At 47.4% G+C, this 16,898-nt stretch overlaps 1 protein-coding gene across 1 annotated transcript; it reads right to left on the bottom strand.

Annotated features, from left to right (window-relative positions):
• Window positions 1-12,321: 12,321 nt before the first annotated feature.
• On the bottom strand, window positions 12,322-16,880 carry LGALS1 (galectin 1). Its single transcript, XM_036761072.1, has 4 exons — window positions 16,749-16,880; window positions 15,076-15,155; window positions 12,986-13,157; window positions 12,322-12,557 (listed from the first exon to the last, which is right to left on the bottom strand). The coding sequence occupies exons 1-4, from the start codon at window positions 16,755-16,757 to the stop codon at window positions 12,411-12,413; spliced, it is 408 nt and encodes a 135-aa protein (XP_036616967.1). The 5' UTR covers window positions 16,758-16,880; the 3' UTR covers window positions 12,322-12,410.
• Between the last annotated feature and the right edge of the window lie 18 nt (window positions 16,881-16,898).

Here is a 16,898-nt window from a genome sequence, read left to right as displayed (position 1 = left end):
CCCCTCCCATCTGGAGAGGAAGGGCAGAGCATTCCTACCCTCTCGGGAACACAGCGTTCTCCAGTCTCTGGATTCTCCCCAAGCACCAACCTCAGAGGATCCCCCACCCTGGGACCCTCAGCCTACAACTTGGACAAGGACACCCACAGCCTATACCCTGGTGGCATAATGGAGGGTGAGAAATGCTCCTGTGATTCTCCTGGCTGCGCTGGGTCCCCGAAGGACAACTCCTAACCCTAACCCAGAGATGGTAACTGAAGGCTGTGTCGTACCCTTGAAATAGACGGTCAGGCTCTGGGCTACTGCTTAGCCCAGAGCAAACACCCACCCCAGTCCAGCCCTGTCGAACTTTTTGCCAAGCTGGAGTACAAAAGGGGAGGGCGGCAGGCATATTAGGGGCGGGCCGCCAGTATTTTTGAAGTCTTTCTTGGAAGGTGGTGACAACCCCTCCTCAAGCTCCATTCTTTTCTAGCCTTTTCCCCACATCCAACCCACCCCAACTGTCCTTTAGAGTATGAGGTTGGGGCAAAGGGTAGAGAGATTGGGGGACCCAATGGAAAACTAGTTTTAGAATGAACAAAGAACCTAATGTTGTCGGCAAGGGGCTGAGGGCCATACTCTGGAGGGAAGGCCATAGTCTGTGTCTGGTTGAGAGTCAAAGAGTCCATCTGAAGGGGGAAATCCTAATTAGATGATGGCAAAGGGTGGAGAAACTTAAGAAAGCACCTAGTTTCTTAACAAGTGTGGAAACTGAGGCTCTGAGGTCACTTGGGCCTGAGGAGCTGAGCCAGGACTTTTACCCAGTCCCTGTGACCCCAAGTATGGGGCTTTTCCCACTAGGTCCCAGGCCAGGGGTCCCAGGAAGCTGTGACACCCTCCCCCACCCACCCACAGACCCCTCCTCTGCCACTGAGACCAATAAAACAAAGGTGCAAGGTCGCAGGGCACAGGCCCCTGTGATTCCATTAAGCCAAAGGTGGGGGGGTGGTGATGTTTGGGGGAGGAAATGAAGTAGCATGAACTCCCTGAGGGAAAAGGAGGGATCTTCTCTTCCATTTTGCTTCCTTTTTCACCCTTGTCTCTTGTTCCTCTTAGGAGGGAGACCTGCAGCTGTAAGACATATACAGTCTCTGTAAATTGTGATCCCATTTGAATTAAAAGTCGGGCATCATAGAGATGCACTCCCTCAAAGTCAAGAAGACCTGGGTTCAAATCCCAGCTCCTAAGTCACCTAACTGCTCAGTGCTTGAAGTCACCATCTAAGATAGGGGTTCTTAACCTGGGCTTCACAGATCTCCCCAGGGCCCATGGATCAATCACAAGGAGTTTGGAGAGGAAAAAAGAAATATCTTTATTTTCTTTGAACTGTGATACTATTTCCTTCTACTATTTGAAAAATAAAAACGCATTTTTCTCAGACGGGTTTCTCCAGTCTGCCAGGAGGTCAATGACACAAAGCAGTCAAAGGACCTCTGCTCTAAGACTCTGAGTTTCAGAGAAGGTGCTGACTTGTGTTTGGGGGGGACTTTGGTCACCTAGAAGTTCTCTGTACATACAATGTACAAAAATATTTATAGCAGCTCTTTTTGTGGTGGCAAAGAATTGGAAATCAAGGGGATGCCCATCAACTGGGGAATGGTTGAACAAGTTGTGGTCTATGAATGTAATGGAATACTGTTGTACTATAAGAAATGAGGAGCAGACAGACTTCATAAGAACCTGGAAAGACTTAGGTGATCTGATGCTGAGTGAGGGGAACAGAATCGAGAGAACATTATACACAATTACAGGCACATGGTATGTGTGATGACTAACTTTGATAGACTTGGCTCTTCTCAGCAATACAAGGTTCGAAGACATCTCCAAAAGACTCATGAAGGAAAAAGCTATCCATATGCAGAGAAAGAATTATGGAGTCTGAATGCGGATTGAGGCAAACTATCTGCTCTCTCTTTTTTTTTTCCTTCTCTTTTGGTTTCTTTTCTTCTTTCTCATGATTCATTCCACTGGTTATAATTCTTCTTTATAACTTGACTATTGTGTAAATAAGTTTAATGTGAAGGCATATGTAGAACCTATGTTGGATTACATGCCATCTTAGGGGGTGTTTCAACAGTTTGGCTAGCCGCTGTTGTGGGGGTGAAAGACCAATCCAAGCCCAACAACAAGAATGCTGCCAGCACAGGATCTTTTGATCTGCTTTACTAAGGAAAGTAATATTAGGGGGTTAACAATCTTGCTTTAAATCCAACATATACATATTAACTCACTTAGTTCAGGGGAAAAAGCCAGCACCCTGAACTTCAGAGTAAATACTAACAAATTACAACCATACATTATAAACAGGCCAAATACAATTCATAGTTACCAAGAAGGCATCAACATCTGAGTTCACAAGCTGGAGGGCTCTTAACTACAGCTGCCCAGAGTCTCCACATCAACACTCCTCCAAGAGTGAGAGCCCTCAGCAAATAGCTCTGTTCTCTCTTTTTATACACTCTTTAGCCATCATCAAACATCATCTGAGTGACCAGAACTTAGGCTCCTATTATTGGCTCTGGTCTTAGCAACTCCCTTTAGGACCCTGAGGGCTTCATGCCTACATAGGCTTAGCATCTAGTAGACAGGGGTTTGGGCCTGGGGCTTTGCACCTAGTAAGACTCAATCAAAGACACTTAATTTATCATTCTGAAACAGTAAAAAAAAAGTCCCAACATAATTGATATTGCAGGGGGGAGTGGTGGAAGAAAGGGGGGAGAAAATTTGGAACTCAAAAACTTGTGGAACTGAGTGTTGTAAACTAAAAATAAAAAATAAATTTAAAAAAAGAAATCTGGATCCCTTTCCCTATCCCCTAACAGAATCATCAAATCTTCTCTTGGAAGGGACCTCAGACATCTATTGAAATAAAATCTTCTGAAACATTCCCCCCAAATGGTCACTAGGTTCCCTTTAAAGACCTGCAATATTGGGAAACTCATTCCCTATGGCATCCACTGGTTCCACTTTTGGACAGCTCCCATGGTTGGATTGAATGGAAAGGTCCCTCTGCACCTTTCCCCAGTCCCTGCTGGTTCTGCCTCTGGGGCTGAGCAGGATCAGGCTCAATCCTCTCCTGTAGGACAGCCCCATCCGTATTTGCTGGCAAGGTTTATGTATGGAAGCTCAATGCCCCTAACTATTCCTTTTCCCACCATCTATCTCAAGGGCAAGAGAAAGACTCTGTAAACCTTGGAGAGGTTGGAGAAAGAAAAACCATTATCCCCAGGCAGAGGGAGCTCCCAGCAGTGAGTGGGGCAGAACAGACACAGCTCCCTTCCTCCCAAGCCCCCTACCAACCCCAGGTGCCTCACATCCTGAGCCTGATTGTAGTCCCTTCATCTCTCCCACAGTCCTGGCACCACCCCCTCCCGAAACCTCTGCACTGCCAGTAGTGTGACCATGGGTAAGTCATATCTCCACTCTGAATCTCAGTTTCCTCCTGTATAAAAAGCAGATAACCATCATTGCACCAACCCTCCAGTTGTTATGGGTGAAAGATTAAAGACTGAGGAGACAAAGGCTGGGGCTTCCAAGCTTATTGATGTATTAAGCAATGCCTGGCTAGTGCCCAACATACAAGGACAAGACCTCTTCCTCTCCTTAGGGCTGTACCCAAAATACAGGGGGAGACAGATTTTTATACATGAAAAACAATGAATCAAATGAGGTTAATTAATTAATACAACATTAGATAACCTGATTTCTAATTGGAGGAAAGATTAGGAACTTTCTAAGTTGGGAGAGAGGCAATAGGTGCAATTTCCCAATGTCCCCTCCCCCCAAGTGTCTTTATACAATCAATGGAATGTGGAAACACTGATTGATTAGTGCAAGGCCACTTATCAGATAGGACATTTAAGCTGCTTGAGGTGTAGAATTGTGGGAAAAATTGTCCTCTTGGCTGCCCTGCATCTTGTAAGCTTGCCTCAGTCTCCAGCCCTGCTATGAAGTCTGCCATACTAGTAATGAGCACCTCCAGGCCCTCTCTATCTCTCTCCTAGGGTTGGACTCTGCTCGAGGAGAGTGAGTCCATGTGCACTGAGTGCATCTCATGATCTAAGGCCACCATCTGACCCAAGAAACCAGGCTTAGAGAGGTATTAAGGCCTGCCCTCAGCCACACAGCCAATTCCCAACACAGACTGCGAGGGAAATCAAAATGACCTTGGCAGATGCACTAAATTAAAGGAACTTAGCTTCTCCTCCCTCTCCCTTTGGAGAAGAGTGAGGGAACCAGTGCAGCACAGATGTGTGGTCCATTCCTCATCTAAATCAATGGACAAGTAATTGGGGGGTAGGGGGAGGGGAATCTTAAGAGCTGGTTTCCTAGAGACCAGCCAGTGAATGTTTTTCTACTCTACTCCCATCTTGCCTCCAGATGTCATGGTATTGTCTTGGTTGTTTTTCATTTATGAAAGTTTTAGATTTTTAAAATTCATTTTTAATATTCATTTTAAAAATTGTTGAGTTCCAGATTCTCTCTTTTTCTCTCATCCTTTTCCAACCCACTGAAAAGACACAAAATACAGCTTCATTTGGATTGATGTTTAGAAATATATGAAAAACCACAGAAGAATACTAGGAAAATCAGAAGTTAGTGACAATAAAGATGTCATTTTTCCCCATCAGAAATTTAATCCTGTTGGAGGACCCCTGTACCAGAAAGTCACCAGAGTACCATTGAGGTAGAGGGACTTATCCAGGGTCACTCAGCCATCTTTCCCAACTCAAAACCCAGCCCTCTATCTCCCAGAGCAGAATAACACAGAAAATATCTGCTGCTATCATCATCAATACATTTATTAGGAAGAAGAGAGCCTCAAGAGTCAAGAATGCGGTCTGAAGGCAGCTTGATTGGAGAGCTCAGTGGAAGGATAATGATCTGAGGTTGAAGTCATGAGTAATTCCCAAGAAGTTGATTGACTCTAAGTTCAGACGATTAGGGAAAGTGTACTCGGAGCCACCAAGCAGCTTCACTTTGAACTGTTTCCCTTCAAAGGAGATGAATACAGAACCCAGGGCTTGGAGATGGAAGACCTGGGTTCAAAATCTACCTACAGGATACTGTGTGACCTTGGGCAAATCCTTCCTTCATTCTGAGTCTCAGTTTCCCCTTCTGCAAAATGAGGGGGTCAGACTAGACGGCCCCTGAGGTTCTCTCCAGCTCTACATCTAGGATCCTATTATGTGTCCTGGTACAGCCCTTCTTCTGGTACAGTCTTCTTCTTTTTAAAAAAAATATTTATTTTATTTTAGACTCAAGGGCCAGAACACAAATACAGAATAGAGAAAAGAAACAAAACATATCATAAGCTTAAATATTGAGACTTAAATGCAAAGAAAGAAAAAAAAATGTCATGTGCATAGCAGAATGTAAGGGAGGATTCAAAATATATAACAATAGATTTTCATTTCAAGACAGACTATATGATAAATAACATGTGTTGTTTTTAGAATTGTCCATCTTTGCTTCCTTGTGAGTTTTCTTTTGTTCTCTTCTGTGAGCTTTTTTACTGTGTTCTTTTTTCCTCTCCCCCCATCCCATCCCCAAAGGCTACAATAAAGTTTACATGTTTCTCTATAGCTATAGATACATACATATACATATACACATACATATATATATATAGACATATACTTTTCCACTGAGTCTTCTCTTTAGCCAATTGGGACCCCAGCCCTTCACAACTCCCTCCTTTTCTCCTCTTCCTCCCCCCTAGCTTAAGGGGTGCTGGGATTCTTTCCATTGATCCTTGATAATCCACTAATTCCTTTCTCCTCTAGTTTTTTCCAGGACTCTTCCGTCAAATACAAGAGATGGATGAGATCATCTCTTGGGTCTTTCCCAGGTGGAACATTTCAGGCTCTGATTCTGGGGGGTCTTATCTCCAACCAGCTCCCTGGCACAAAGGGAAAGTGCTTCTCTCTTTGTTCTTTGACCAACACATTGTTCTTTGTGGAGTTGCAGATGGTGATTTTGGTATCCTTAAAGTGGCTGAAGGGTGGGTTGAAGTGCAGTCCAACTTTAAGGCTGTCCTTGCCCAGTTCCAACATAAAGCTGGGAAAAGACAGCATATCTTCATCATTAGCATGGGTCCCAGAGCCTTTGAAACCCACCATTCAGAGAATGCCTGAGCTAGAAGACCCCCACAGGGACTTTTACTTAATCCTGCCCTGAAGCACCAGGGCTTCTCTTCTTCAGTACCCTACTGCCCTCATCTAGTCTCACAAGTGACCATGATACATATTTTACCTCCAGAGACAGGGAACTCTCTACTTATTCAAAATGTCCATTCCAGCTACTGGGAAGCTTCGCCTGGGAAGTTTTTCCTGATGCAGAATCTTAGCTCTGCCATCTAAAGCTAAGGCCAAAGCAGCTTGGTGCTTCTAATCAAGAGTTAAATGCAAGCATGTGGTAAAGGATTCAGCACTTACCCATGGTTAAATTTTGTCTCATCCATCTTATATTCTCCTTACTGCTTGGCCTCAGGTGGAACATCTCCCACTATATTTGTGCACACTCCATGTTGGAGGTCCAAATTACTGGCAACAAGGTGCCAAAGAGATCAAGCACAGCAAAATTAGGGCTATCTGGGAGCTGTGGGGACCCAGAGCTTCCAGTTGGGGAGGGGCCACTATCCAGGAAGGTTTTAAGAAAGCAGACTCTCCCCAGGCCTTGGGGAAGCCCCTTTATATCTTGGGCCTCAGTTTCCCCATTTGTTAAATGAGGAACCAGGCTAGATGTTTGATCCAGTCTATTCATTTTGCAGATCAGAAACTTAGGCTCAAAGAATCAAGAAGGGACCTTTCTCAGGTCACACAAGTGAGCAACTGAATCATAACCAAAATCTAAGTTTTTTCCTGGGTCCCAGGCCCGCGCTCTCTTCATCCCACTGGCTGCCCATGTGTCCCAGTACTTGGAAAAAGGATAAAGGGGGAAGGGAGAACAGTGGTGCTACCCCAAGAGTAGGAGATAGACTATAGCTCCCTGGTAGCTAGGTGAGCCTTACCTTGCCTCCCCCACACTCCCCAGCCATTGTCCTTCCCTCCTCCTTATGCTTCCAGAGCTGCCCTAATCTCACTAAGCAGGGAATGAATTTCTCCCCAGGAATGTTTTCAGGAAGAGCGTCCCGTTTCTCCAGAGCCAAGTCTTGATCCCAGTCCAGGGCAGGAGCCAGCCATGCCCAAGAGTTGGCAAGGAAGGGGGAAGTTCAGAAAGAATGGGGAGTCAAAGGTGACCTTGGCTGAAACACTAAGGCACAGGAATTTGGCATTTTCTGCCCCGTCACACCTTTGTGAGAAGGGTAAGGACACCAGGGCAGCATAGATGTGTGGTCCCTTCCCATTCTAAATCAATGGAAAATTAATTAGAGGGGCAGAGTGAAGGGGATCTTAAGAGCTGATTTCTCAGAAAATAGGATAGGAGTGTATTTTTGAGGCTAGTTTGGTCTTATTTTTAAAGGGAACAAGGCTAGAATTAGGAAGGACCTAAGGAATCACTTGCCCCATTGGATCTGCCATCTCCTTCCTCCTGCCTTTCCAATGGAGTCTTCTCAGTCTAGACTCTTTCTGTACCATCTGTACCAAGTTAGAGAGTTAACTCTCTAAGACAATCATTCTTTCCAGAAAGTCTGATCCTCTGGCAGAAGATTCAGCTCTACCCACCCCACACTTCCACCTCGCCTCTTCTTCACTCTCCACTCAAGGAAGGGTATTTCCCCACATCTTACACCTCCCTCATGCAGCCAAGGGACACCCTAAGTCTAACCCGCGAAGCCCGCTTCCCCTTTCCTCTCCTCTCCCCAGATCTCTCTGGACTTACCAGCTTGTCAAAGACAAGTTGCAAGCTGGAGGGCATTGACGGAGGAGCCCATGCAGGCGCTGGGGAGGTCAGGGTGGCGGGTTAAAGAAGAGAAAGGAGCCCTAGTTCATGGTGGGGGGGGGGGGAGGGGAGGGAGGCACGGTTAGAGATCCCCACCCACCCTCGAGCTCACCCTTCTCAAGTTTCCCCGATTCTTTCCAAGCTTCGACGCCAGAGGATCCCCTACTTCTGGACCCTCAGCCTATACCCTGGTACAAGGGCACCTTCAGCCTATACCCTGGCGCACTCACGCTGGCCACGACAGAGGATGAGAAAGGCCCCTGCAATTCTCCTGGCTGCGCTGGGTCCCGGAAGGATAACGTCCAACTCCAAACCAGGGAAGGTAACTCGGGAAGGTGTCGGATTCTACAAATATATGGTCATTCTCCTAGCTCCTGCTGCTTCCCCACCCCTAACCCCACCCCGGCCCTGCCCTCTTCCACTTTTCTTCAATACCGGCGGAATTTTTGAAGTCTTTCTTGGAGGGGCAGCCAATCAAGGAGGAGACAACCCTTTGGTCACACCCCCTCCAGTCAAGCTCCGGCCTTTTCTAGCCTTTCGCCCCACACCCGAGCCCCCAAAACTGTCCTTTGGGGGATGAGGTTGGGGGGAGTGGTAGAGAGATTGGTGGGGTCAATGGAAAACTAGTTTTAGAATGACCTGGAATCTGATATTGGAGGAGGGGGCCGGGTCTAGTCGGTGGCGGGGGAGAGGAAGCGGGGTGGGGTGAGGGGAGGGGGCGGAGACCAAACCCTGATCTGGGTGAGAGTAAGTCCCCTGGCCTCCAAAGAGTCCATCTGAAGGAGGAAATCCTAATCGGAGGGCTAAGGCGGAGGGACATGGAACGACATAAGAAACCATTTGGTTTCTTAACAAATAGGGAAACTGAGGCCACAGGGTCACTCGGGCAATGAGAAGCTGAACCAGTACTTGTACCCAGGTCATCTGACTCCAAGTCCAGTGCTCCTTCGATTAGGTGAGGATAGAGGCTCCAGAGAAGCCTTTGTTTCTCAGGCCTGCTGTCGGAAGACACTCCGTCCTGTCCCCATCATGAAGCTGGAGGAAGGCAAGCTGAGGTTCCTCAGAAACTGATGTCATTACCTCTGACCTTGTTTCATTGGGTCTTATTGTCAGGGGAAGAGTCTGTGGGTGTCTAAGGGGAATTACAGATGAGGAAACTGAGGATCAAAGAGTTGAAGAGACTTGCAGCTGTAAGTCCTGGCCTTCAGGTTCCCCTCCTGAGAGGAACAGAAGGCCTGGGAGAAAGAGTGGGGAAGATGGGAAAAGAAGATGGCTCTTTTCTGTGAGTGTCTAAAAGGAGGGTGTTTCACAGACATGTCTAGGGCCCCTAGCCTGGGTCCCACACTCCGGCTGCACCAGGGGGGTCCCTGCCACTCCCTTCCTTGAGCTGCCATGGCAGGGCTTTCTGAAGCCTGCCCCACTCCAACCTCCTAATACCAACAGGGCAGACAGTGTTTTCTGACAGCGGGTCAGAAAACCACAGGCTCAGCCTCGGGCACCTTGCCAATCATTTTCTCCTTGTAAGTAAATACATGGGGGACCACCATGGGGGTTCAGTAAGCCTGGAGACATCCACAGCCAGGAGAAGTGGACCGATTTGACCAGGAAGGTCCTTTCCGGTCCTAGTTTTATGATACTGTGGCTTCTGAAGTACCAGCCAGATCCAAATCCCAGGATCCTATGTAGGACAAAATTTCCTGGCCTCTTATTGGCTGGTAGAATCATGAAAGGACTTCAGAGAGTTGCTGGCCAGTATAGACACTGCCTCAATAAGGTTCCTGCTAGGAGAGGGAGAAGCCTCCCTAGAATTCAGTTTACCACTATGTAAAATACAGGTGTTTAGCACATAGTGGAAAGTGGGCTCTTGAAAAGGGTGTGTGTGTATGTGTGTGTGTGTGTGTGTGTGTGTGTGTGTGTGTGTGTGTGTGGTATGTGTGTGTTCAAAGCTGCCAATTCATCCCTAGACCCTCTAGGTAGAAGGTGACATCTATGAGGCTGGGCTGGGCCCCAGCTGCAGCACATGTAGCTTCATTATCTCTTCCCTACAATTAAAGTTTCCTGAAGTCCTGAGTGAGGGAAAAATAAATCCTTCTACCCCCCCCCATCCCCCCTCAATAGCAATGTGGTCTTTGGGAGGGAAGTTATGTGCAGAGAACTTCCAGGTGAGCAACCCCCCCCCCATTCCAAATCTACATAGTCTTAGAGCAGAGGTATTTACCTTAATTTGTGTCACAGACCCCCTGGACAGTCTGGTGAAGCCCTTCTTAGAAAAATGTGTTTGGTTTAAACAGTAGAAGGAAATGGTACATTTCAGTTAAAGTTCTGGAAAAATAAAGATGCAGTTTCTTTTTTCCTCTCCAAGTTTACAAATCCCTTGTAATCTATCCCTGGACCCCTATGAACCTTGGGTTAAGAACCCCTATCTTAGAGAGTGACCTCAAGCCCTGAGAAGTTAGGTAACTTGAGAGGTGGGGTTCAAACCCAGATCTTCTTGACTTTGAGGAAGTAGATCTCTATCCACTATGATGTCCTGCTTTTAATTTTATTAGGATCCCAATTTACAGATGAGGAAACTGCAGATCAGAGAGTTGAAGAGATTTGCAGCCGTGGGTCCCCCTCACAAGAGGAACAGGAGGCCTGGGTGAAAGAGTGGGGAAGATAGGGAAAAGATCACTTCTTTTCCGTGAGTGTCTAAAGGGAGGGTGTTTCATGTAGACTTCTCTGGGGCTCCTAGCCTGGGTCTCACTCTCTGGCTGCACTAGGGGGCCCCAGTGAGGTCCCTGCCACTCCCTCCCATTACATCCCCACAGATCCTGGCCATGAAACCCAATAAAAGCGGAGGTACAAATTTATTCCACTAAGCCACAGCCACTAGGGGCCACCCTAGGGCACATTGCACTGGATTTGAAGTCAGGAAAATCTCATCCAAGATGCTTAACTAGCTTTCTGACATTGAACACACACATACACAGATGTAGACATAGACACAGACACATATATCCACATACTGACACCTAGACATATACATATATGGATCCACACATCCGCAGGTCGGGCAAAAACAGTCCATATGAACATTTGGAGTAGAGATGTCTCTAAATTTGAGCATCGGTGAGTGTTCCAGTGAGCACTACACCCACTCTCTCGAGGAGCGTAATAAAATGCCTTCCTCTGCCCAAATTTGAGCATCGCATGTTTCTTTTGAGCTGCTACAATTCTGCTTTGTCTGTAGACCGCAGGGCCTTCTTTGGTGTGGGCATGCCATGCTGGGTGGTTCTGTGCTGCTGTCTCCCATGTCTCACAATCAATAGTAAAATGAAGGGTATAGACTCTGACGTGTAAGGCCCCTTCCTGCTCTACATCTAGGGTCTACTGCTTTTACACGGTCCAGGTCTGTAAAGAGTATGGTGCTGAGAGTTGAGGGGTGGAGGACACATGAATGGATGAGACACTCAGAATTTATTATATTTCAGAAGGGAGAGGAGGGAGCAAGGGCTCACAGAAGGTACCTCAGAGGCCATCTGGTCCAACTTGCCTATGTCACAGAGGAGACTGAGACCTGAGGAATGACTTGAGCCTATAGGACCCGAGGTGTAGAGAGCTGAAAGGGCCATGGAGACCAAGTTCTTCATTTTACCCCGGAGGCAACTGAGGCCCAGGAACTTCTCCAAGGTCATCTAGGCAGTGAACCCAAGACCTCTGACTTCAGAGCCAGTGACTGTCTTTCCACTCTTCTCCCATCTGGCCTCCAGACCTCTCTGAGCTTCCTTAGGCTGGTCCTCAGAGGGACACAGTGCTTCGATGGTTTATATTCAACATCTTTCCAGCAGGTGGGCTTTCCCCCAGTCTGTGCTCTGGCTCCCTCCCTTCACTAACATACAGAGGTTCCCCTGCACTTACTGTGGGAAATCCCTTCCCCATTGCTAATCAGGGAACGTCTAGGACTTCTAAGTATTTGTCACATTTTTTGTGTTATGGCCTGGGCACCTCCTGGAGAAACCCATGGACCCCTTCTCAGAATAATGTGGTAGGTTTTTTTCCCATTTTTTGAAGGTTTTATTTTTTAATTTATTTTTAACACTTATTTTAAAAATTTTTGAGTTCCAAATTCTCTTCCTCCCTCTCACTCTTCCCCTACCCACTTAAAAGGCAAGCAATGCGGTAGCAATTAGAATAATATTTTTCAATATATAAAATACTAGGAAAACCAGAAGTTAGTGAGAATAAAAATGGCATTTTTTCCCATTTGAAAATTCCCCACAGATCTAAGGTGGAGAACTGCCATACTAGAGAGTCACGAAGGACCAGTGAGAAGGGACTTATCCAGGGTTACTCAGCCACCCTTACCAACTCCAAACCCAGCCCTCTGTTCCCCAGAGCAGAATCACACAGAAAATGTCAGCTGTTCTCATCATCAACACTTTTATTAATAATAAGAGAGACCCAAGAGGCAAGAATCGGGTCTGAAGCTGCCTTGATTGGAGGGCTCATTCGAAGTTCAACGTTTTGAGCTTGAAGTCACCATTAACTTGCAAGAAGTTGATTGTCTCTAGGTTAAGTCGATTCGGGAAACTGATCTGAGAGTCATCAGGCAGCCTCACAGTAAACTGACTGCCTTCAAAAGTCATGCAAACCTGAATGGGGAGAGGGCAGAAGAAGCTGAACACCTGGAGACATTTGCTACAAGACATTGTGTGACACTGGGTAAAGCATGTGTTTGTTCTGAGCCTGTTTCCTCTCTGGTCAGACTAGCTTGCCCCTGAGGTTCCATCAGCTCTAAATCTAGGATCCGATTTTGTGTCCTGGGCCACTCAGAGTCTTCTCTAATCCTGTTAGGTCCTTCAAACTCCCTTTGTCCTCCCCCTCCCCCCAACTCAAGGCATGCTGGGCTTTTTGCCATTGACCTATGGAAATCCACTGCCCCCTTTCTCCTCTAGCTTTTCATCTTTTCCCCATCAGAGCTTACTTCCAAGGCTCTTCTGTCAAATGTAAAGCCTAGATGAGATCATCTCTTGGATTCTGCCCAGCTCTGACATTCCATGCCCTGATTCTGGGGTCTTACCTCCACTGTAGTCCCTGGCAAAAAGGGGAAGTTGGTCTCCCTTTGTTCTGTGCCCCATGAGCCTTCCTGCCTGGAGTTACAGATGATGGTGTTGGTATCATCACAGGCATTGAAGCGTGGGTTGAAGTGCAGGGCAAGGTTAAGTTCATCTTTGCCCAGGTTGAACCTAAAGCTGGAAATCAAGAACACATCTCAATTGTTGTCATGGGGCCCAGAGCCTTGGAAATCCCCACTCAGAGAATCCCTGAGCTAGAAGACCCTCAATGAGACTCTCACCCAATCCTGACCCAAGGCATCATGGCTTCTTTTCTGCAGTCCCCTCATTCCCCACCCTGTTCAACAAGTGACCATGGTATATATCTTATCATCTTCAGAGACAGGGAGCTCACTATCTATCCAAACTGGCCATTGCAGCTACTGGGAAGCTTCTCTTGCAAAGATTTTCCTGATGCTGAGTCCTGGCCCTGCCATCTGGGGCTGAGGCGAAAACCAGCTGGGTGCTTCTAAGCAAGGGTCAAGTACAAGCAGATGTGTAAAGTATTCAGCTCTCACCCATGGTTAAATTTAATGTGAGCTCAGCACTTTGGAAATTGGCAAGGGCTACAAACCAGCACCTGAATTTATTGTTTTGTCCATTGTCTAGACTTAAGAAAGTGATGGAGGAGATGGTAATAATGAAAATTAAACTTAAAAATATGGTGTAAACATTCTCCCTGCCCCCAAGCTGGTTGTTAAAAATTTACCATCGGGGCAGCCAAGTGGCGCAGTGAGTAGAGCACTGCCCCTGGAGTCAGGAGGACCTGAGTTCAAATCCGGCCTCAGACACTTGACACACTTACTAGCTGTGTGACCTTGGGCAAGTCACTTAACCCCAATTGCCCTGCCCCCCAAAAAAACAAACAAAAAAAATACGGTGTAAACATTCTCCCTGCTCCCAAGCTGGTTGTTAAAAATTTAGCAGCACATCCTGGGTGCTGGCCTCAGAAGTTCCTCCCCAAATACAGCAAGCCAACCACCCTCCAACTGTTTAATGTGTGTTGAATTGTATTGTGCATGTTGGAGGGTGTTTGGAAGAGAAGCCTTCTTTGGGTAGAACAGCTTTCCCTGAAGGCTTAAGCTTGGAATCCATCTTCTTCCAGGGAGTCTCCCCGATAACCTAGCTTTCTGCACAAGCTGCTATCCTGGCACGAATCAGCTGAGTAACCTCAACTTGGCAGCATAGTGGGCTAGGAGCCAGGGAAAATGATTGCTTTATAGGACAAATCAGCTATGCTACTGACTCATTCACTGTGTGACCTTGGATAAGTCACTTCTCCCTGACTTAGTTTTCTTTCATTTTCCCCCAAAGAAAAAGGTTGCATGAGATGACTTCCAATGCCCTTCCAAGCTGAGATATTCTGTGGTATATGATCACTCCCAAGGTTATACGGAAAAGACTTTGTAAACCTTCAAAAAAAAACCCTGCTAAATGAAAGAATTATTAATTATTATTACATACCTGCTTCATGTGGGATTCTCTCCACACCCCAATTAAACCCTACCCTTCTGCAGGGCGAGGATTTTGCCTTATTTATCTCAAGATCCCTCACAGTGCATAGATGGAATGGGCAGGTCACTGGGTAACGTAGCCCATTCCCCTGAGTTAGAATCAACTTCCCAGAAGTCCTTGCAGGTGGCTACTGTTAAGCATAGCCAAAAGAAGAAAGCTTAAGGGGGTTGGTAGCCCGAAGCAGGAGCCCTCTTGATCCGTGGACCACACAACTCAAAATACCCTTCAAATCAACTTTGCAATTCACAATGTGATATTGCTTGACTTCTCAATGGGTAGGGGGGAGGGGCTGGAGAGAGGGAGCCCAGGGCCCTGCAAAGATATGGCAGGAAGTGATTCATTCTAGAAGATGCTGCTTTCTATGTTACCCCTGCCCTCCCACCCCTGTGGCACCGGAATGGGTCAACAGCCCCTAGACTGGCCAAGCCACACCTACTGCCTGCCTAGCTCCTGCAGAGGGGCTGAAGAGGTTGACAGAGCCAGACAGAGGCCAAGGACTCACATCAGGACCTCAGGATCATCCCTCCCATCTCCCACTTACCACTTTGCATCAGGGGGTACATCTCCCACTATTTTTATGCACACTCCAGGTTGGAGGTCCAATTTAGTGGCAATCATTTCCTGAAGAGACCAAGCACAGTGAGGTTAGGGCTGCCTGGGAGCTGAGGGGACCCAGAGCTTCCAGTTGGGGTGGGGACATGCTCCATGAAGGCTCTAGAAAAGCAGACTCTCCCCAGGCTAGTTAGTGCTGAAGTGGGAGTCGGTCCCAACTCTGTGACCTTGGAGAAGCCCATTCATGTCTCTGGGCCTCAGTTTCCCCATCAGTTAAATGGGGAACTAGCCTAGATGATTGATCCAGTCCACTCCTCATTTTATACATTCAGAAACTGAGGTTCAAAGAAGCAAGAAAAAAAAGAAGCAAGAAGTGATCTTTCTTAGGTCACACAAGTAAGCAACAGAATTGAAACTGGAAATCAAGTTTTTTTCCTGAGTCCCAGGCCCATGCTCTCTTTGTCCAAATGGCTACCCAAGTACCATCTTAGGCTGGCATCATATATATCCTGGCACTTGGTCAAGGATGAAGGGGGAAGGATGGGAGATAGATTACAGCTCAATGGGGTAACTTCCTGGTAGCTAGGTCAACCTTACCTTGCCTCTCCAATATCCCCATTGTCCTGCCGTCCTCCTCATGCTCCCAGAGCTGTCCTCAGCTCTTTAAGCAGGGAAGGAATTCCTCCCCAGAAAAATTTCAGGAAGAGCTTCCCCCATTCTCCAAAGCTAAGTCTTGGTCCCAATCTAGGGCAGGAGGCAGCCATGCTCAGGAGAAGGGGAATTGGCGACCAGGGAGGGGGAGGTTGAGAAAGAATGGGGATCAAGGGTAATCTTGGCAGAAACAAGGTAAAGGAACTTAGCTTCTCTGGTCCCTCTCCTTAGGAGAAGGGTAAGGGAAGCATCCAGGACAGACGTGTGGTCTCTTCCTGATCTAAATCAATGGAGAAGTAATTTGAGGGCAGGGGGAGGGGAATCTCATGCGCTGGTTTCCCAGAAGTGTATTTGTGAGGCTAATTCCGTCTTATTTTTAAGGGAAGGGGGGCTTGGAATCACTTGCTCCCTGCCCCACCCCTTCTGCCATCTCCTTTTCCAATGGAGCTTCCTCAGCCTGGACTCTTTCTGTACCATCCGGCTGAGTTGGAGTTAACTCCGTAAGACAGTCATTCATTCCAGAAAGTTTAATCCTCTGGCAGAAGATTCATCTCTGCCCCCATTCCCCCTCCCCGCCACCTCTCTTTTCTCTTCTGTCTCCACTCAAGAAAAGCATTTCCCCCACATCATAATCCCACCCCGCCCCATGAAGATGTAGCTCCTCAAAGCCAGGGGCCACCCTAACTCTAGCCCATGCCAAGTCCCACCTCCCCCTTACTCCCCTCTCCCCAGGATCTCTCTGGACCTGGCAGCTTGTCAAAGCTCCTGGGACCAGGAGCCAGAGATAGCGGACAGCTGCAAGGGGGAGGGAAGGGAGGGGCAGCCTTTGCAAGGGCTGGAGTGGTCAGGGTGTGAGGTTAGAGAAGAAGGGAAGCCCCAGGACATGCAGAGTCCCTCTCGAACACACCCTTCTCGAGTCTCCCGGCTTCTTTACAAGCCTCAAGGCCAGAGGAAGCCTCCGCTCCCGGACCTCAGGCTATACCATAGACAAGGAGCCCCTGGCGCACTTACATTGGCCATGACGGAAGATGAGAAATGCTGCGGCGATTCTTCTGCCTGCGATGGGATCCCGAAGGATAACGTCCAACTCCTGGGATGGTAATTCAGGGCGTTGTCCGACCCTTTATATAGCAGGTCCCCACTCCATGCTTCTGCCAAGTC

Source organism: Trichosurus vulpecula, chromosome 5, assembly GCF_011100635.1.
Source record: "Trichosurus vulpecula isolate mTriVul1 chromosome 5, mTriVul1.pri, whole genome shotgun sequence".
NCBI classification, from domain to species: Eukaryota; Metazoa; Chordata; class Mammalia; order Diprotodontia; family Phalangeridae; genus Trichosurus; species Trichosurus vulpecula.
The sequence above is the reverse complement of the archived record's forward strand: the minus strand, read 5'-3'. Positions and strand labels throughout refer to the sequence as shown.

Excerpts from the sequence above, each read along its gene's own strand:
- LGALS1 (XM_036761072.1), bottom strand. Across the intron at positions 13,158-15,075 it reads GTACCCCCTGATGCAAAGTG|CTTTAGGTTCAACCTGGGCA; the intron begins GTAAGTGGGAGA and ends CTTGATTTCCAG. Across the intron at positions 12,558-12,985 it reads TGCCAGGGACTACAGTGGAG|GTTTGCATGACTTTTGAAGG; the intron begins GTAAGACCCCAG and ends CTCCCCATTCAG.